The sequence below is a fragment of the Chiloscyllium plagiosum genome, unplaced genomic scaffold (assembly GCF_037043375.1).
Source record: "Chiloscyllium plagiosum isolate Xiang-an unplaced genomic scaffold, Cpla_swu_hap1 HiC_scaffold_53X, whole genome shotgun sequence".
Taxonomy (NCBI): domain Eukaryota; kingdom Metazoa; phylum Chordata; class Chondrichthyes; order Orectolobiformes; family Hemiscylliidae; genus Chiloscyllium; species Chiloscyllium plagiosum.
Genome location: NW_028270191.1, coordinates 11,462,096 through 11,484,180, shown reverse-complemented (window position 1 = coordinate 11,484,180; position 22,085 = coordinate 11,462,096). Strand labels below are relative to the sequence as shown.

General features: G+C 40.0%; 2 protein-coding genes across 8 annotated transcripts in view; one reads left to right on the top strand and one right to left on the bottom strand.

The window, feature by feature from the left end:
- Nucleotides 1-7,867, top strand: part of LOC122543379 (SWI/SNF complex subunit SMARCC2-like) — a 157,167-nt gene extending 149,300 nt beyond the window's left edge. For all 6 annotated transcript variants that reach the window (XM_043682053.2, XM_043682052.2, XM_043682055.2 and 3 more), the window contains exon 28: nucleotides 1,194-7,867. In XM_043682053.2, the coding sequence (XP_043537988.2) occupies nucleotides 1,194-1,261 (68 nt within the window). In that variant the 3' untranslated portion in view covers nucleotides 1,262-7,867. The remainder of the gene's footprint in view (nucleotides 1-1,193) is intronic.
- A 3,929-nt stretch (nucleotides 7,868-11,796) lies between these two features.
- On the bottom strand, nucleotides 11,797-18,743 carry LOC122543383 (myosin light polypeptide 6-like). 2 transcript variants are annotated; one of them, XM_043682061.2, is made up of 7 exons: nucleotides 18,631-18,743; nucleotides 18,499-18,526; nucleotides 16,784-16,927; nucleotides 15,792-15,965; nucleotides 13,960-14,037; nucleotides 13,201-13,242; nucleotides 11,797-11,866 (listed from the first exon to the last, which is right to left on the bottom strand). In XM_043682061.2, exons 1-6 carry the CDS (start codon nucleotides 18,631-18,633, stop codon nucleotides 13,214-13,216), a joined length of 456 nt encoding a protein of 151 aa, XP_043537996.1. In that variant the 5' UTR covers nucleotides 18,634-18,743; the 3' UTR covers nucleotides 11,797-11,866; nucleotides 13,201-13,213. The 2 variants fall into 2 exon arrangements, with proteins under 2 accessions (XP_043537996.1, XP_043537994.1); XM_043682059.2 differs by lacking the exon at nucleotides 13,201-13,242 and having other exon boundaries at nucleotides 18,631-18,741.
- Between the last annotated feature and the right edge of the window lie 3,342 nt (nucleotides 18,744-22,085).

The window sequence follows — 22,085 nt, the reverse complement described above, 5'->3', positions numbered from 1 at the left end:
TACTCCCCATGTCACGGGTCAAGGTCAATGCCCCATACTAAAGTTTTTACCTGCTCCAACTGCTGTTGTCTTCCTCCAACTTCTCTGGTTCCAGTTCCCGGATGCTGATCAAGGTAAGGCTACTAAGTCTGAAGCAAAGTATTCATTCAACTCCTTTGCCATTTCCTAGTTTTCCTATTTTTCTTTCCCTAGCCTCGCTCTCAAAGGATTCTGTGTTCACGTTGGTTCCTTCCTTGCTTTTTATATATTGAAAGGAGCTCTTGCTGTCTGTCTTACTTGCAAGTTTATTTTCTAAGTTTGTCTTCTCCCTCTTTTAATTTCTTGGTTGTCTTTTTTTAAAACTTTCCCCACCATCTAACCCACTAATCTTCACCAAATTGTATGTTCTATCTTTCAGTTTGATGCTGAGCTTCCCTGGTTAACCATAGTTGGCTTATCTCCTTTGTCCTCACTGAGATATGTCTTGACTGTGAATCATGAACATTTTCTTAAACGCCAATCCTCAACTGCCTTTACTGCTGAACTCCTTTCCCAGTCCACTCCAGCCAGCTGTGCCCTCATTCCTTTGTAATCACCCTTATTTGAGTTTCCCACAATTGTTTCCGACCTGAGTTCCTCCCTCTCAAACTGAATGCTAAATTCTACCATTTTATGGTCGCTGTTTCCAAGAGGATCTTTTACTCTGACAGCATTTATTACACCTTCATTATGCATCACCAGATCCAAAATAATAAAAGGATTCAGGGATTTTTTTAAAGAGTGAACTGGACAGAATGTTTTTTTTAATTTATAAAGGCAATTATTAACCTGTTATAGATTCTAGTTGCACTGCTTGCCACTTCCAAAAACTAATTTGTGTCTTTGTCTTAGCATGAGTAGCCTGTAATTTGAACTGCAATCCAAATGGTCTGAGCTATGTTGAAGCCTTTGGATGATGGAGGAGACCAGGGCTCACTCATACCAGGCAGTGTCTCTGGTGAATGTGAGATTTGATTTTCCGCTATAGATTTCAAATTCATTGGGAAATTGAGCTGTAGGGTGAAACAATCAGAGAATGAGACCTACAACTCTTTCATCTGAGATTTTTCTATGAGACAACCCTTCCAAATATCTACTTGAGTGACCATAACTGGCCTTGGGTGAAAATGCTGTGTCTGTGACATACTTTAAAAAGATGGTGATTTATTTTCTAGAACAAGGCGCCACAATGCAGACAGAGGTGATGGCGACTCCATCAGCGGCAGTGCCCCCATCACAATGAAGTGCAACACCTGGAGCAAGACACAGCATTTTCTCGAGAATGGATATGGTGTACACATGTGAAGATCAGTTTTGGTGGATATGCTGAAATGTACTCATTCGCAAGTTTAATGTGATCAAAAGAATCCACAATTCTGATCTTTAGTGGAGGTGATTCTGGTGTCAGTATTGTAAGAGGTGATGTGTGCAATGGAAAGTGACAATGCTACAGACCAATGTAAAGCTCATTGTATACAATTATGCTATTATTGCTAATGCTACACCATCCATGCTCTCGATTTGAAACTACCTAGGTTCTGTTGCAAATAATACAAACTGTCATCTTTAATTTGAGTGAGCATGCCCCTATTTTGTTCAATGCCTTGTTGAGTTTTGCTACTTTTCATATTGTGTCAATTGTGAAATATCTTGTGCCAATTTTGGGAGAATTTGATGCTGAGAAGACAGTAACTGCCCATGCAACTTTTTACTTTGTTCTTTCTTTACAATCAGCAGTTTACCTGCTAAATAATTCTGCCTTTAGCCCTGGTCCATTGTATAGTGTGGTAATATTGTCAAGTTGGGCTGTGGCTAAGCCAAAAGTTTGAAATTCCAAGTTCTATCTTTATGAGACACCATACTTCAAGACTCTGTCTTCCATTTTAATTCAGAAGGTTCCAAAATCATTGTGTTCGAATGTGCGATTAGGAGTAAGGCAAAGCAGAAGAAAGGCTGACCCAGTGAGAATTGGCCCAGGACAGGAAGATGTGCAAGTGAGCCCACGACAGGAGCTTTAAATCTGATGTCAACCCCTGTGAGAAGGTGGTTTTTGGCATAAAGGCACCTCGTTCCAGTCCTGTTTTCAAGCCTTTTCTGACTTTGGGAAAGAGCTGGACTTAATTTGCTATTGATAAGTTGAACATTAGTGTTTCACTTTCAGTTAAATCATGTCAGTAGCAAGAGTTCTAGCCTGTTAGACCTGGCAGATGATGGTGTTTCTTAGTGGTATCTGCTTATTTGTTTTCACGTTTCCTCCTCCTAAGGATGAAGCAAACCTTAAAATGGGATTGTCTTGTTGGGACTTCACCCAAAAGCAGCCTGTGGGGGAGATTTGCCTGGGCCTTCACCGAGATATTGCACCTGAGAGCACTGACCTCTGGACAGTCAGTAAGCTGGCTGAGAGCAGAGAGCCAGGAAATCTCCCCTCCTATTTTAGTTTTTTTTTTAATCCAGACATCTTTAGTAACCAATCTCACTGAAAATGGTAATATTTCAAATAATGGAGAACACATCAAAGTTGCTGATGTCGCAATGATTCTTTGTGTCCTAAGTATTGTGTTGGTTAATAAGGGTTGGTATGTCTTGTAGCTGATCGAATTAGTGATAGTTATCATGATGAGATTTGCAATTTCTAAATGAAGTCGGAGGCCAATTATATTATTTGATGGGCTGTGTATGGCTTTCTGGTCCAGACACCATTTCATTGATTGCTGTGTGTAGAGCTGGGTCCCAAGGGATTCTATACTGCTGTCAAGAAAGTAAACTCTCTAATGAATTTGTTTAGGAGAGAAATCTAAGTAAAAGCTCATACATGATTCAATGCAGTTTTTATGTTGTAAGTAAAATGCAGTGCTTTACACAAAGTTTTGAGTTTTTCACTCCCCTATTCATTTGGACATTTGGGTCCCTTTTTTTAAAATGTTGATAGTTTAGATACCAAGAAGCAGGTAGTCATATTGTCCTGCCCCATAACCCCGCAGAATAGCAAAATTGTTGCACGGTCCAAATATATAATTTTTCCACTCATGACATTGGGATTTAACCTCCTATTGTTTAACCCAGAAATGTATCAAGCTTAAAATTTTCTTTCTTGTGAGTTTATTTCTCAAACAAGAATTCAAAGTTTTAATATTGTAATGGGATTGTTTCGTAAATCCTACTTAATGGGGTTATTAACAGTGACATGATTGTTATTGGGTTGTAGATACAGAAATGCATCCTGCTGTCTTGATCCCAAACAGACACACATCCCTAGACACAGATGGATGCACATTGGTGTGCACACTGGCACACCCATTTGCAGGCACAAATATGTGTACGCAGACTCTTTAAAATGAATGATCATTTTAGGTTAGAGGATTGCTTGCTGACTAGCCACAGTTCAAATGTACAGTTACCATAGATCACAGTGTACAAGTCAACCTTTGAAGCCTCTCATTCTTTCCAAAAATGGTGCTGACTTATATGTCGAGCATAAAATGTGAACAGCTGATGTTTGGTGCAGATGATATCATTTTAAAATGAGAAAAACATTGACGTGTTTTATTGATTTAATTACTTCCACTTCAACCACATTCAATGATTTTTTAAAATGTTAAATTGATTGTCTTCTGCAAAGAGATCATCATTTTGATCCAAATCACTTCGGCTATGGCTTCACCAGAAGGATCCTCCTCTGGAAAAGTTTAGTGCTTTCAGTTTTTGAATCATCTCTGCACCAGAATTCATTTTCCTCTCCACCCATTGAATTGCATATTCTGCAATGTTTGAAAGATCTGATGATAGTTTGTGCATTAATAGCATCCCACAATTTGTTTGCAAACATCATTTGGGATAACATGCATATTTCCACTCTTTGTGGAGATTTCTTTTTCTCCATCCATGCATCCACTTATTCCATTTGCAAAAACATGATTCTTCACTGGCTTGTTGATGCGCACGTCCAAAGGTTGGACTCCACACATTCCACCCACAGTATAATTACAACCTTGGTGTTAATTCCTCACAGATGCCTCTTAACGTTATTGGATTTATGCCATCTGAGCACATTCTGCAGCAAAAAGCTGTATAATTTATATAGGCTATCAGGATCTATGCTCCAATCTTATGAAACCATAGCTCCATTTCATCTGACCAGAGTCACGGGCATGCACAGAAATTCCTGCAGGAACTTGATTTTGGTATGCTTTTCATTTGAAAGTTACCATAGCCTCTAATTTTATTCCATTTGCCATGCAGGCTGGTACTACCATGAATCATTCTCATGTCTTGTGGGTTTTACTAGAACTGTTTTTGCACCATCCTATTCAATAGTTCAGTTGTTGGGCATATCACAATGCGTGAACATTTCATGCATGACCTAATGGTTTTACATGTTTTTGCTGCTGTCTGATGATGAAACTGGTTGTTTTTGCATCAAGGCCTTTTGATTATCTCTGAGCAATCTTGGTCTGCTACCACAAGATTAGACATTTTTATTTCATGAAGTGGTTACACCAGCTGTTGCTCTGAATCTTTGCTGGGTTGTGTTTGATTTGGTCTTTGCTGGACTCAGTTTGATTTAAGCGCATGCCAACAACATTGATTCAATTTCTGCACTCACTGAGGTTACTTCTCAATCTCTCCCCTCGCCTCAGATGTGGTGACCCTCAGATTAAACCATCACCAGTCATATCTCTTGAATGAGAGAGTAGCCCTATGGTCTGGTAAGACTATAGCACCTGCATTTCTGGTGATGACCTAGCCATTCTTAGAACTCAAGGGACTGTATTGATACATGCTTCTCCACACCAGACCATTGGCTGGTCCCCACTCTCAGGTGTGTTTAGTCTTGGACATCTCCCTCAGGGCGGATTACTCCTGCTTCCAGACTTGCACCAGTTTTTTTCACTTCGCAAACTCTGACATTACAGCATAGTTAATCGACAAGTTAGCAAATTTTTACTAGAAGACCCATTTCTGTTCTTCAGTCACCATGTGTGTCTATTCATTGTGTGCATGCTTTCAACTTCAATTATTTCATCATGGTGACAGTCTATGCCAACTGCTTGATCCCATGTGTTGACTTATGAAGTGAAAAATAAAGACCAACTCCTAATGCGAGTACAATTCTTAGTAGAAAAGTGGATCAGCTTGAATGCCAAGTCTAGGCCTAAACATGTATTTGGCTCTGGGAAAATGGGGTTGTCTTCTACTCTGTGATCTATAGTACTTGAAATTCATTAAATTCTTAATGTTACAATTGAACTGCTACAATAGCTGCATCATATCAATACTGTCTAGACTTTGCTAAAGTCAACGTTATGATTCAAGTGGTTAACATAGTGGACAACAGCTACTTGTACACTATAACCTGGAATTTGAAACACCAGCCTTAGTGAGTAGCCAGTAGTTGCTTAGGTGCTAGATGAGGAACAGACATTACCTGAGGAATCAGCTCCTCATTATGCTGAGGAAATGAGTGGATAAAGCATGTGTCTAATCTTTGTTTCTGGGAGAATTGAGCCTTCTCTGTATAATGTTTTATTGGGGCAAATAGTAGCTGTTCTGGATAGTCACTAATATTAATGCTGTCATTGCTAAAGTAGTGCCAATAGTTTGTTTAATGAAAGGCCTCATGTCTTCCATCTGTTCTTAATCCTGAAATTCCATTTGAAGGCATAAAAGAAAATATTGGATGATACCGTAATGTTTGTTTGCCTTTTAATGGGGAATGCTGGGACTACCAGTAGGTTGACAGAGAGGAGGATGACTATATTAGGGGTTGATGAAAACCATCTTCAGTGACTGCTTGTCAAAGAAGAATGTCGAGATTTTTCTTGATGTTTTAAGCTGCCCACTTAGCAATACGTTTAAACTCCTAGCCAGCTTCTCATATTCTTCTTATGCCTTCTGAATAATTCCTGCAAACATTAGAAAATACTTCATTGAAATTACTGGAATTTTTCTTTTTTTGCAATGAAAAGGAGAGCCAAGCTCTGCCAATTTTGAGCTCTCTGCTTTGTCACTGAAGGGAATAGCAACCTGACAGAATCAGCGTACAAATTGAGATTAAATTAACAGGTAATGGAACACGTCATTTTTGCTTATAATGCATCAAGATAGTCTTATTCTTTTGTTTATACTCATTTTTTTTTCCAATTCTGGGAAACACCAGCTGATGGTGATCTGCCCTTCAGTGCCAAATCCTGCATGTTTTCATATTCATCTGATCCTCCCACCAATTTAATGTGCAGGGTGACAAATAGCTGAATCGTGTACATGGCTCCACAAACATTGTCAATGCCAGTGTACAGGCTATGTATAGTGAAGTTACCCATTCTCATTCAGAAGGCAGGTACTGTGCCAGTGCTATGTGCTCCCTGCAGTGGCAGTGATCATTTCTGGATATAAGGGCCAATACATCCAACCTAGTATGAGCAGAGCAGTGGAACGGTTTGTGTGCTTCATTCAGTTGGGTGTGATTTGAGCTTTTACCACCAGGCTAAGAACAGTTGCAAATGAATTGACACCAGCTTGATGTTCTTTTCTGTCAATTGAAATGAGGCAAGTGTAAAACTGGGTGCTGAATCACCTAACCCTATCCTTCCAGCCTGTCTTTGGTTAGACAGTAAAATGCTCTTGTCCCTAAATTCAGCTACTTCATTTTTACCAAGTTGGTGTAAAAGTGTTGTCCTGTAAGGATTAGATGACTTAATAAGGATGGTTTTTAACTATCAGCGGAAAATCTATTCCTGCCTGGAAGGTGAGACCTTGCCTCCATTCAAATAGGAGAGCACTCGGGCCTGCCCTGAGCAAAACTGGATATACCAGCTTATTGTATCCAGAAATTACAATCATTGTCTAATAGCTGCTACAGGAGCTGAACTGCACCATTGAACAAGGTCCTGAATATTCAGTCAAGCATAAAGGACAAAATGGTGATCAGGATTGGAGCACACATGGAATGGGAAGTGCCACACTTTGAAATCGAAGCCCAGACAGTCTCACTGGCTGCATGGAGTTCAAATTGGCCCCGATAATCTGATAAATATGGCAGGTGTTATGAATGAGGGAATTGCATGGCTTGAGGGCAGGAGGTCAATGTATACTTTTTCCTTAAAATGTGGCTTTTTATTGCATATTTGCTCATTTGTGTTAATATTTTCTTATTTTAAGTTGGGAATGCCTAGCTGTGTACTATGCTGGTGACATACATCTGTGCTGTACATTCCCTGTTCTCAGCACACTAAACATTAGATTTTTAAATAGAGTTTGAAGCTTATTTTTGAAACAAGCCAGTGTTTTTGATTGCTCAGATGAATTATTACTGCCATGGAATCATCCAGACTCACTCCCATTTCATCACACTAGAAGCTTCCAGTGACATTCAAATAATTCATGATACGTTCTGAAAATTGCAGTATTACCTGAAAATGTTGTCAGTCTTTCCTGAAATTCATTTCAATGGAGCATGAAGGAATCCATTTTTTTAAACCATGAAAATAAATGAACTGAAAATTCTAGTGGCTTATCATATGTGCATGAGTATATCTGTTACAATAATTAGGTCTTCCTATCACTGATTTAATGGGTAGTAAGGTATGACCTTTGTGAAACTTACCTTCTGGCTCATATTGTCCCAAGAAAGTTTGATTTATTTTCATGTGATACAACAGTCAGCTGTTCATGCAGAGTATCTTAAAAGTAAAACAAATTCTCGGCAATCCTTTAAAAATGGACTGTTCTTTTTACAAATTGATATTTCAATTGTAGTGTTTTGTCAAAATGTATTTAGTCTGTAACTCTGTAGTCTATATAGCTTTCGCTATTATGGGAAACTGCTAAGAAATAAATTGTACTTACTAAATATCAGAGAAGTACTATAATTATTTTCTGGTCTGTCAAGTTTCAAGTTGGACCTTTTATTGTTTTTCTTCACTTGCTATCCCAACATTTACTGTAGCTTCTGGCCAGACTTTCACTGCAGCTGGAAAGCTTTGCCAAGCTTGTTTTTGTTTTGAGGATTTTAGTTCGATTGTATCCATCCGTCTCACCATCCCATTCCTATATTCTGACTTGTTGCAAAGATTTATTTCCTGTATTTAAAGCAAACTTGGTCATTACCAACCTTGCTTCAAAATAGTAACTATTACCACATGAGAGCGACTGACTTTTTTTTACTTACATAAACAAACAATAAGTAGTAAAATGAAAAGACAATATGCCAAACTTCCTATGTCAAGGGAGCCCGGAGGGGAAGAAAAGGTTGCTGCAAAGTTTAATGGAAGGTTTGTGATTTTTTAGTTAAACATGTTTAATTGATAAAGTTACTTCTCATTCTAGCACAGTTTTTGTGGAAATTAATGATGATCTGTGAGTACCACCAGCTTTTGGAAATTTGCCTTACTGAGACAAAATCTGTGGAATTTTAATCTTTGTGTCAAAACTGAAGTTGTTTGAAGCCTCGTGTCACTATTGATGTCTCAATATCACGTGACATTCTAATTAGTAAATTTCTACAAAATTACAAGCATAAATTGAAGTAAACAGTCAGCTCATAAAATACAGGAAACAAAAACAATGTGCTGAAGAAACGCAGTAGGTCTGGCGAGTTCAGTGACAGTTCTGACAGAGGGTCACTGCAGTTGAAATGTCACCTGTTTTTGTCTCTACAGATGTTGTCAGACTATCCACTTTTTTTGTTTCAGAACTTCAGCATCTGCAGTTATTTGCATTTAGTCATAAAATACAAGTCTTGATTTACAGGGCATCGATTATGACATTTTTCTTTCGAATAACATTGTAAAAGGTCAAATTATGAGAGAATGGAATCAAGTAGAGTAGCTTTTATTTATCATTTCTCCCCATATACAACTGATACAGTAAAAAACGAGTGTGTTCCTCCAGGACCAAGGTACTATACGCAAACTATACACTGTGCTGCCCTTTGTATAAGAAGTGCAAAACACGCAAATTATAATGTAACAAAAGAATGAACATTAGTAGACATTGTTCGAGCAGCAATTCAAAGTTTGTGCAAAGAACTTCAGGTGGAAAAGAGTCTGATCGTATAGTGTTAAGTCGCCTGATGGCTTGGGGGAAAAAACAGTCTGGCCGTGAGACCGAATGCTCCAGTATCTTCTGTCAGATGGCAGGAGGGAGAAGATTTTCAGTGAGGGGTGTGTGGGGTCTTCTACAATGCTGTTAGCCTTTCAGATGCAGCGTGTGGTGTAAACGTCTGTAATGGAGGGAAGAGAGACTCTGATGATCCTTTCAGCTGTCCTCGCTATCCGTCTTAGTGCAATTCCTGAACCAAGCAGTGATGCAGCAGCTCAGGGTACTTTCAATGAACCCTTGCAGAATGTGGTGAGGATGGGTGAAATGGGAGGTGGGTGTTCCTCAGCCTCCATAGAAAGTAGACATTGCTGGGATTTCTCAGCTATGGAGCTGGTGTTGAGGGTCTTAGTGAGATTCTCTGCCAGGTGGACGCCAAGATATTTGGGGCTCTTCACAATCTCCACGCAAGCCATTGATGTCCAGCAGAGCGTGGTCACTCCATGCCCTCCTGAAGTCAACAATCATCTATTACTTGTAGGCTGTCTTTACAAAAGTAGTTATCATGTGCTGTCTGATTCCAGGCATCTTAAAGTACTTTACAGCCAACTAAGTGCTTTTGAAGAATAGTTTTTTAAAAAATATGCAGTGAGATAAAGACCAAGTATTCCAATAATTTGAGAATTAAATATTTATAGGACACGAGGGAGAATATATCTACTGTTCACAGAAAAGTGCCACAAAGGGCTGACAGGACCTCTGTTTAATGACTCAAGCTCAGTACTGTAGCATCAGTGTGGATTGTGATACACCAGTGGTATTCTGAATCAGAAGTGTGTACTAAGGCAGAGTTTAAAATGAAACAAATTCTAAATGAGCAATAGTGAGCAAGTCATTAGCTTGAGATTGATGGAGGGCTATGGGGAAAAAGAGAGAGAGAGAGATTCATCAGTCAGGGCATTGAATATAGAAGTTGGCATGTTGTAGTTATACAGGATGATGGTGAGGCTGCACTTGAGAGTATTGTGTTCAGTTTTGGAGACCTTGTTATAGGAAAGATATCATTAAACAGTACAGAAGAAATTTACAAGGATGTTGCCTGGACCTGAGAGTTATAGGGAAGAGGTTGGACAAGCCAGGATTTTTTCCTTTACAAGTTAACAGACTGAGGGGAAGAAGCTTAGATGATGATGAGCAAGGTTTAAGAGTAGAGGACATCTGTTTAAGGTTAGCAGGGAAAGAACAGAAGGGAACTGAAAGGGGCAATTTTCTTTTATAAACACATGAAATGAGTTCCCAGAAGTAGTTGAGGCAGGTGTATTAGCAACATTTGAAAGGCATTTGGATAAATACATGGACAGGAAAGGATTAGAAGGATATGGGCTAAGTGCAGGGAAATAGTTAGCATGGATGAACATTTTGCTTGGTGTGGACCAGTTTGGGCCACAGGGCCTGTCTCTGTGCTGTAGGACTCTAATGCGGAGTTATGGCAAGAGCAGGGTAATGGAATTAGTTTGGGATTAGTTATACTGTGGGGAGAGGAGGCAGTGGGATTAGTTGGACATTTATAGATGGCAATGGTGAATGAGCAGGGCTTACTTTGTGATTGATACAGGACTATGGGAAGAGAGGGGCTAAAAGGATTATAATGGGAATGATACCAGGCAATGTAGAGAGAGTTAAAGATTGGTCCAGTCACCTGCCACACTCTCCATACTCAAACACCCCCTCTTTCCACACTCTGGGAAAAATGACTCCAATTGTCCACACCATCTTATACACTTTCCTATCAGAAAAGTTTAATGTATCTGCTCTTAGTCAAGATTCATTTTAATCCATGGGTTTTAAACTTTGTTGATAAGGCACTTTATCAAGTGCCATGCCCACAGTTGGTTAAATATTGTTGTTAGCTTAGTTTCTGCCAGTCCTGCCAAGTATTTTTTTTTTTTTAAAAAGCCATTTGCTTGGCTTTCTTCCATGAATATAAACTTGTTCAAATGAGTACCAAATTTATCCTAGATTTTTTTGAAAGTCATTTTTATTGAAATATATTAGCCAATGATATAGCACCTCTGCCCTCCAAGCACTCTGCTTCAATTATAGAAACCCAGAGCAGTAGAGTACGTATTTGTGTAGCACAAGACATGCCCCTTTTAGCAGGGCCTATAACTGAACAAAGCCATAAAAAGTCATCAACAGTTCAGGAAAAATGCTGTCTGGGAGTTATTAACTTCAAACAAGACAAGCGGAGTGTAGAGAATGTTGGCATTAAGAGGTTCTTAGAACAGCACAGACTGCCTCACTTTCTCTTAACCCCAAATGGAATGGAGTGAAGTAATGAAATTCAAATGACCACACAGCAAGTTCATAGTGAGGTTTTATTATTTGAAAGCAATGAAATACAGAAAATTAGCGTGCATACACAATCAAAGCAGAAGCCAATGAACTGAGCTTCAGAGACAAAACCTTCTTACTCCAAAATTGGCCTTCCTACAAGATTACTTCAGGGAAAGAAAGATTTTAGGGCCTCAATTAGAACCACTTGCTGCATTCATTCCTTCTGGAGGAGATGCAGAAGCCTGCAGTGTATCCAGGTTTAGCAGTTCACCCTCTTGCTACCTACTCAGCTCCCATCACCCTACAGATGGACTCAATGCATTGGATTCCCATTCTTGGGCCTGCACGTGTGTTGATAAATATAAACAGAAAATTCTTTTAGAAAAGGAGACTAAGTAGGTTGAAAAAAAAAAAAAGGCACTTAAAAACGCAGGTACAGAGAGTTATCAGCCGTTCATCACCATTCGGACCAGCTCTGTAAGAGGAAAGATAGAGGTTATATCATTCTGACATGACAAAAAGGAGAACTCAAGAAAGGTTCCGATTAAAGTTTTCAATTTTAGAATACACCAACTCAATCCCACGAAAAAACTATATGCAAGAGCATGGTTTGCATATAAAATAGACAGCAAAGTGAGTCACATGCAAAGGTGTCATCCCAATTTACCATCACAAGTTACTGAAAACTAAACTATTTCTCAAGGTAGTTATTATATTGGACTACCTACTCAAAACAAAAATTAGGTCATTGGCTCATATAGATGGTAATCGGAACCTTTCAGAACCCCTCTTTCATCCTCTCCTCCCCACCCCTGTAGAATTCTATTGAGCACAGTGGGTCCAGAAGTCAGTTTTCCAATTTACACTAACTACAGACAGGGAGCAGAAAAACAATGGTAGCTCAGTCAGGCTGGCAAAGCCTAGTCAGACAAAAGAATGCAGGCATGTCAACTCACAGCAACACATGAGATACCAAAGGAAGACCATTTGAGTCAAAGGATCCTACAATCAGCTGGCAGGAGTTCAAGCTCAAGTTTGTCATAATGTGCCATGAAAAAGGTTCTAACTCTTCAAATCACTGGAAAAATGCTGAACAAAGGAAAATAGAGTCCTCCTAAAAAGGGGATCAGGAGCATCAGCTTTCACTTCTCAGAGAGAGGTGGTTAATGGGTGTCTAATTCAAGTCATTTTGACTTGAAGATATTAGCATTAAAAAAAACACTTTTAAATCAAAATAGGAAAGTGATACATAGTAAGAGGCAAAAGTGGATTTTTATTTGTTTGAATATTGTTGCCCATCCCTAATTGCTCTTGAACAGACTGCCATTTCAGAAGGCAGAGTCACATTTCCAAGAGTCTGAAGTCATATACAGGCCAGACCAGATACAATGGCACATGTCCATCTTTGAAGTGAACCTGATTTTTTAAATAAAAATTTGTTATGGTCAAAAATACAGGCTGGCTCAAAGTTCTAGATTTATTAACAGAACTTTAAATTCCACCAGCATCTGTAATGGAGTTTACTCATGCAGCCAGACCATAAGCTTGGATCTCTGGATCACTAGTCCTGTGAGGTTACCAATTTTCCACCATCTCACCCTAAATTAGACCATCTAGCCTGCATGAAGTGGTCACAATTAAAATGGTTTTCCTTTAGTTGGCAGAAATTCAAGTATAGTTGAGAACCCGAGACACTGCCCTCCCACCCCTCCAAGTCATACCTAGAACAAGCCACATGCAGAACATGCCAAAAAAAGAAAACAAGTTAAAAATTGGCAGGGAAATAAAGGATGTGTCAATGTGGCATACCATGGCCTGCCATTCACCCAGACATGATGTGCCTGACAAAAGCTGTCAAAAAAGAAAAATGTTAAACTAAGTGTTTTTTTTTTTAAAAAAGTAGTAAATGCATTTTGAATCAAATATTTGATGAAAGGTGTCATCCCAAGAAATGCAAGGAATTTGGACAGTTTTAAACAGGCCCCATTTCTTTGTTTTTTGAGAATCTTAATTTCACATTTAAGTGAAGGAGAACTGGAGAGAGAGGAAGGTTCGTACGTGTCCTACTACAATGTTTGTTTAAACTTGGGTAATTATAACATTCCAGTTGTGCTCCTCAACCAACAAATTCTCAGTATCTCAGTGATCAACATGAGGCAGTGATAGAAACCAGCAACTTCATTCCTTACATCTACCACAGAATGATAGCAACGATACAATTTGCCTACTGCCCATTGGTGCGCGTTCTGGGTGGATGAGCAAAGAATGACCAAAATTACCTCCCCTAATTAAAATGAAATGTCAGGGACTGCTTGGTTTTCCCCTCAGTTTTCTGTCTAATTTTCATATAATTATAGTCCAAACCCTTTGCTACTCAGCATCACCTAGACGGCTCAGCAGCACCAACTCAATTTCTGTATAAATGCAAAGTCTACATGTAGCAGATGCATAAGCATACCCATATTGCACAACTACTTTTCACAGGTAACACAAGCAACATTAGTTTTGATAACTATGGTTTGTGCTAAGTAAATATTTAGTACAGAGGTTTGACATTCAGACACTTACCTTCATAGTTGATGCAGCCATTAGCATCCTCATGGCCAGCCAACAGAGTCTCCACTTCTTCCTCAGTCATTTTCTCACCTAAACAACATAGCTCATTAAAAGACACAGACAACATTGACTGACCTAAAAACAATAAGAAACTAGAAAACACCCAGCAATGAAGAATGTCTGGCAAGCATGCACTTGATCATATCACAGGCAGCATGAAATCACACATCATCAATCAAGCACAAAGACTGGACAAAGCAGAGTAGTTTACACATTAACATGACAGAAAAACTGCAGAGAGACACACAGACATCATATGCTAAAGCTTAAGGAATGTTAAGGGCTGACCAAAAGATTTGGTCAAGAGATGGCATTTCAAAACAACGGTCACAACACAAGGAATTCCAGAGTGTGGGACTTTCGATTCCTTAAGGGATGTCTAGTAATGGTGCAGCGGTGACAACACAGACAAAAGGTTTTACAGCAGACAGAAAACATGTTCATTTTTGCTAATGGAACAAAACCAGGGGAGAATGCAAACTGAGGACATGCAGCAACATGTCCCTGGAAGTGATGAGAAAGTAAATTAATTGGGCATGATTACCAGAGGGAAAAACCAACACCCTTTTCACCACCTCCATTAGTTGCTGGGTAAGATAATCCATGGACAACTTTCTCCACTTGCCAGCAATTAATGACCAACATAGCAGGCAGGAAAGGTGGCTTCCCCCATAGTGTACATTGACCAGTGGACTTTAGAATCCAGAAGCTGCCAGCAGCTATGCAAGTGAGTGACAAGGTCTGTTTTTTTTGTTTAAAAATTGAACCTATTTTATCTAATCAAAACTGTTCAGAGATATGTAGTAACATCTCTGAAGTAGGTGGGACCTGAACCCAGGACCCTTAGCCCACGGATAGGGACACTACCACTGCACCACAAGAGGGCATACAAGACCCGTGATTGAGCAAGTTTGAGATACATGCCCTCGGGTCAGCTCCAAACAATTGGATTGACAGGCCATTTAGTGCAGCAGCTTGCAGGTGGCAGCTGTGTTAGTCATCACGTTCACCTCCACAGGCAAATAGAAAGAGACAAGTTCAGTAGGGGTACAATAAATGGAATATTACATGGGCAACATTTAGTCACTTTGGCACCAAAAGTATTTTTCTTAAAAACCACAGTATTGCACCATTTAATATAAATTATGCAAGTGAATTCTTCTGTTACATTGGGAGGTGGTACAGTGAAGGCTCAAAAGACTGGTCTCTGAATGAGGGTTGCCCTGGGAGCCTGAGTAAATTGACCCAAATTTTCTGATGTTAAGAATGAGGGGATTTTAATTGAAACATACAAAATTCTGAAGTGGCTTGAATGGATAGATACGGAGGTCATTTGCCTGAGATAGAGGACACAGTCAAGACAAAAAAGGCTGATTATTTAGGACAGATGAGCGAGGGGGAAAAAAAAAAATAGAAAGAAAGCTCCTATTTAGATTCTTAATAGTAACTTGAAAAAAAGCAACCACTTCCAGCCAGAAATACTCCTTTCTCCCCACTTGTTGTAAAATGAGCACAAGAGCCAATTCAAATTAAATTATGGGATGTTTTATGCTGCAAGCAGGGACTCTTATAGCTGGCACAAAGATGTTTAAACTGAAAAGTATTTAGGTTCAAAATTTAACTAAAACTAGCCTGATCCTTCAACACTACAGTCAGTGTACAAGAATGAAGCAGAAACCACTGATTTGTTTAACAGATTAAACATGTTCAAAGAAGAGCTTTGTAACTTTCTATAGAGTTTGACATGGTTAACATTCTAGTGACCACAATAGATGAAACATTACCAAGAGTAACCAATACATGACGTAGCTCAGCACCCATGACTGTGCCATTGCCTTCTTTATCAAAAACACGCAGACCCTCAACAAAGTCTTCAAATGTTCCTGGTTCCTTGTTTCTTGCAATGTCCTGAAGCTTAGGAAGGAACTGCTCAAAATCCAGCGTTTTTATATTCATGTCTGAAAATGAAAAGAAGTTTACTGCTATTTGTTCTCCATTACCTTCGTTTACAGACATGCAAGCTGTCAAGTTGTTGCTTGGTAACCAAGTAAGAGGGGTGCTGGAACCCCAACAAAACTGAGCACAAAAATGTCTATCCAATTACATCAGCAGAGCACAAACTTTAGAACAAAACCAACAAAAATGAAAAAAGAAACTTATTCAACATGGATAAAGCAATTTTCTTTCCATTTAGTTTCGATAACAATCATGGAATCCCTACAGTGTAGAAACAGGCCCTTTGGCCCAACAAGTCCACACTGACCTTCCAAAAAAAAAGTAACCCACGCAGACCAGTTGCCCTACTATCCTACATTTACCCCTGACTAATGTACCCGACTTGTACATCCTTGAACATGGGTAATTTAGCATGGCTAAATTCACCTAATCTACACATCTTTGGATTGTGGGAGTAAACCCACACCAGCAGCATTTCCCTGTTGAAATGCAGATGGAATCCACTTCCAGAACTTTATCATATAGCATTTTCCAGATCATAACTCATTACACCCAAAAAGATTTCTCCTCACAGCTGAGTTTTATTTTAAAAATTCCTATGATTACCAACCCTCACACCAATGGGAACAGTATATGGCATATAAAATCATCAAAATATCAATTTTGCAAATTATTGAATCTCTTCACCTTCTGTTACAAGGGGATCATGACTAGTTTCAGTATATGACAGAATTCCTTGTCCCATGCACATCTCCTCAGAATCCTCTCCCATGGCTTCTTCCCCAACCCTTCCTCAATTACAGCACCTTTTGGTCCTTACCTTCAGGCTTTGGGTTCCCAAGGACTTTTAAGACTTCAGCATTACATGGATTCTGGCCAAGAGCACGCAAGAGATCACCAAACTGGCTGTAGCCAATTTTACCTTCACCAACACGGTCATAGAGGCAGAATGCCTCTTTGAATTCTGCAAAGAAAATAGTTACTCAAAGAATGTGCAGGTTTAAAGGACAAACTGATTTCCTAGAATTAAAGATCAAGGAGACAGAAGATTAAATGCACATGATTTAGAACAGAAGAAACCAAGTACAAAACTATCCTGAATACAAAATATTCAGGGAAGGAAGGAGAGTGGTGGTAGACAAAAATCGGTAGAGTTAACAGCATAATCTATTTGTTTATAATTAAGCAACAATTGAGACATCACCACAATACTGGCTATGTAACTGATTGGCCAATTAAATGAGGACATTTACAGATTTACAAGGTATTCTCAAACTTTGAGATCAAGTTATAACCTTCCCTACAAAACAATATCTAAGACAGCAGTTAGGTGTGGTCAGCACAGACGAGGTCACTTAGCTTTGCAGGCTGCCACAGTAAAATGCAGGAGGGAGAAACAGTCAAGTCCAGGAGATTGGCCCTATTTTGGCAGGGGGCAGGGGGAAGGAGGAAGAATTGTCAGAACAAAAAAAAACTTAGCTGCTGGTGAAGGAAACTCTAAACTGAGGCAAGGCACCTGGAGACGCACAGTCACTACACAGCAAACAAACAGGGATACAGAAACCCATATGAAGCTGGGAGCGACTGTGGACTGTCCACTGTAAGGATAGCAATTCAATGGAGAGCAGGAGATAAATATCAACAGAATATTCATCTCTGCAGTTTAAAAGTAAGTTGCATACAAAAGTAAAAAGCGCTTGGAAAAAAAATGACTTGAGGCACCATTAACTGCAGCAAGAGTTTAGAAACTTTTTTCAGCTCAACTGAAAGTTTTCAGTCTCAAGGGAATCATAACATTTATTTGTGCACCCAGTTTGAACTTTTCCCGTCAACACAAAGCTTGCAACTATTGTACACTATGGAGAGCATTCAACTCAAAAAAGAGGGGGCTCGGTGGTGGTAGTGTCCGTACCTCGAGGTGTAAGTAAGATTGGTGAAATCAAACTGAATCAAGGCTTCCAAAAGGAAATGGGATGAAGAACAATCGTAGGCCTGTGGGACTGAGATGGCTGTGTTGTGTCATTGTAGGAATGGTTCATGCCGTTAATGCTACGTAATTACTTAGAGTTTCAGGTTCTGGTTCTCTCAGGCAATTAATTATAAAACGGCGGAAGAATGGATGAGGGAACAACGGAACTTAATGAGAGGCGATCAAAGCCTAGACGTCGTGTTCTCTGCTTGCAAACGGTGGGACCCCCTATCTCGTTAGACGCATTTGAAAGGAATGAGGGCTGGGCCCAGGCTGCCGGAGAGAGCGAGAGAGAAGATCTTTGTCCTTATTTGGACAGAGTTTGTACTAACCAGTCGAAGGCGGCGGGGGAAGAGGAGAGAAAAGGCGCGGTTTCCGGCTTAAGCTAGGAAAGTAAGGCTGGGATGGGGAAACAATCAGCAAGAGATCGAGGCTCACTTGGGCCTCCAGTGACTTAGACAGAGCTTTCACCCCGTTGCGGGAACTTTAAGCAAACTACCGCCGAGGTGGGTTCAGGCTGAAATCCCTATTCCATGGCCAGTTGAAAACTGAAGACGGAAACTTACCGGTGATCTGATCTTCGGCGAAATCACACTGCACAGGGAAAAAAAAATAACAAAATGCAATATTAATACAAGGAAAAAAACAGAACCACATCGTAGCATCCGCTTACTCACTCAACGCCTAACTTCACTCACCATCTTGTTCTTACTACCGCTCCTTCTTACTGTTTCTCTTTGTGATATTCACACCGGATATTGACAGCCCCTCTCCTCCTCCAATCAGAGATCGCTCTTGCTAGTTTCGACACGCTGACCAATGGACCGGCAGTACCTATGGAATGACTGGCATCCTCTCAGCCCGTCTCCGCCAAAGCACAAACCGGCCAAGTCCACTTTGAAAAATGAACCCACTGGAAATGTTCAGGTCCGACAGCACGAGAGAAAAAAGAGGCAAGGTTTCAGGTTGATGGCCTTTTGTCAGAACTATGATACCAGAGATGAACAGCCTCTAAATAAGTTATGAGTTAGGGAAAAGGAAAAGATGAAAAGACAACAGAGATCCGCCAGAGGGTGAAAGATAAAAGAGATTGTGATACAAGCTCAAAAATCAGAAGCTAAAGTAGACCACTCAGCCCCTCGAGCCTGTTCTGTCAGTCAAAAACATTGTAACCTCAAATCCACTTCCCTGTCCACAGTCTCCCACCTGACAACCACTACCATCACATTTGATTCAGAGACAAGGCAAATGGAGCTCATAACTGAAGATAATAATAAAACAGAAATTGTATACTGGCCATGTGGGGTCAAAACAGAATAACAAAAGCAGAACGTGCAATTTTCTGAGCTTGTTTTGGATTTCCAGCATCCGCAGTATTTTTGCTTTCACCAAAAAGCAAGCCTGCAGAGAACACTCCCATAGCCTGGGAACATAACCAGGAAAGGCAAGTAGATCTCAAAGACACATATTCCCATAATACCCTAAGAAATACTAATGGAGTAGGTGATTTGGTCTCTCAAGCTCACTTCTCCATTCAATAGGATCACGGCTGTTCCAACATTCCTAATGTCCACTTTCCTGGCCTTTCCCCATAACACTTGATTCCCCAAGTAATCAAGAATCTATCTAATAGCCTTCAATACACAAAAGGTGCCCCCAATGCTCTCTGTGGCAAGGAGTTCCAAAAGCTCACAACTCTCAGAGAAGAAATTCCTCCTCATCTCAGTCTTAAGTAGGTGCCTCTTTATTCTAAGACTATATCCTCTTGTAGGAGAAAGTGAGGGCTGCAGATGCTGGAGATTAGAGCTCAAAATGTGTTGCTGGAAAAGCGCAGCAGATCAGGCAGCATCCAAGGAACAGGAGAATCGATGTTTCGGGCATAAGCCCTTCTTCAGGAATGAGGAAAGTGTGTCCAGCAGGCTAAGATAAAAGGTAGGGAGGAGGCACTTGGGGGAGGAGCTTTGGAAATGTGATAGGTGGAGGGAGGTCCACCTATCGCATTTCCAAAGCCCCTCCCCCAAGTCCCTCCTCCCTACCTTTTATCTTAGCCTGCTGGACACACTTTCCTCATTTCTGAAGAAGGGCTTACGCCCGAAACGTTGATTCTCCTGTTCCTTGGATGCTGCCTGACCTGCTGCGCTTTTCCAGCAACACATTTTCAGCTCTATATCCTCTTGTAGCAGACTCTCCCACAAGGGGAAACATCCTATCAGCCTTTCCCCTGTCAAGTCCCCTTAAGAACACTATATATTTCAGAGCAGGATGTTGCCAGTTATGGAAGGCTTGAGTTATAAACAAAAAGGCTGGACAGGCCGGAACTTTTATCACTGGAGCGTAAGAGGTTGAGAGGCAACCTTATAGGAGTTTATAAAATAATGTGGGGTATCGATATAGTTAATGATAGTTGTCTTTTCCTTGGGATGAGGGATTTCAAGACAAGAGGGCACATTTTTTAGGTCAGAGGAGAGAGATTTTAAAAATCCATGAGGGACAAAGTTTTTACAGAGGGTTGTTCATGTGGAATGAACTTCCTGAGGAAGTAGTGGATGTGGGTACAATTACAACATTTAAAAGGAATTTGAATAAGTACATGAATAGGAAATGAATAGGACCAGGAACATGCATGTGGGACTAGTTTAGTTTGGGATTATGTTTGGCATGGACTGATTGGACCGAAGGATCTGTTTCTGTGCTGTTTCTATGACATCACCTCTCATTCTTCTAAACTCCAGTGAGTAGAGTCCCAACCTTTTTAACCTTTGGTCATAAGATAATCCCTTCATATTGGGGAACCTTCTCTGAACTGCTCCAATGAAATAATATCTGTCCTTAAAGAAGGGGACCAAAAGTGCTCACAGTACTCCAGACTCTATGACTCTATGTGGTGTCACTAGCACATCACACAGTTGAAGTAAGACTTCTCTACTTTTATACTCCACCCTCCTTGAAATAAGAGGAAATATTCCATTAGCTTTCCTGATTACCTGCTGCACCTTCCTGTGTGCTAGCTTTCTGTGCTTTGTGCTAAGTAGCCCCTAGTCCCTTTGTGTTACAGCTTTCGGAAGTTTTTTTTCCCCATTTACCTGTAAATAATACTGTTCTTTTGTTCTCCCTAACAAAATGAACAACTTCATATTTTCCCACATTATACTCCATTGCCAACTTTTGGCCACTTACTTAACCTATCAATATCTCTCTGCAAACTCTTTGTATTCCTCTCGCAACTTACCTTTTCACCTATTTCAGTATCATCTACAAAGTTGGCTAGAGTAGATTGGCTTCCTTACTCCAAATCATTGATGTATAAACAGTTGCAGTCCCAGCACTGATTCCGGTCGCACCCCACTGGTCACAGGTCACCAACCTGAAAAAGAGCCCCAGTCCCCACTCGCTGTTTCCTGCCCACGAGCCAATATACTACCTGCAATACCATGGGCTCTTATGAATTAACATTTTGTGAGGTACCTTGTTGAACACCTGGAAGTCCAAATACAAAACATCTATCCCATCTATCCACTCTGGTTGAGACTTTCTCAAAAATTCTCATAGTCAGGCATGATTTCCCTTTCATGAAGCTGAACTGACTGGACTCAATTAGATTATGATTTTCTAAATGTTCTGCTATTACATCCTAAATAATTGATTCCAACATTTTCTTAACAATACATGTTAGCCCTTACCACCCATGTACCAATGGGGCATTCCTACCTATGTAGCTAATAGTAGAGGGAAGGATGTACTTGGTGGTGATACCAGCCTTAAGGTGGCACAATAGGTTCATATGCTACAAGGCATACAGGGATTACGGAATTGGATTCTGGTGTCCTGGTACATCAATCTCAAGAAAATAGCATGAAGATACTGTACATCAAATTATTAGGATAGCAAATAGAATTTGGGTGTTTATTCAAAAAGAATCGAATATAGAAGTAAGGAAATTTTATGGTAGCTGTGCAAGAACCACTTCTAGAGTACTGTGGGTGTGGTCTCCTTATTTAAAAATAGATATAACTGCATTAGAATCACTTCAGGGAACGTTCACTCGACTTATTCTGGAGATGAGAGTGTGAAGAAAGGTTAACCAGATTGGGTCTTAGTCCATTAGAGTTTAGAAGAATGAAAGATGATCTTATTGAAACATGTAAGATGCTGA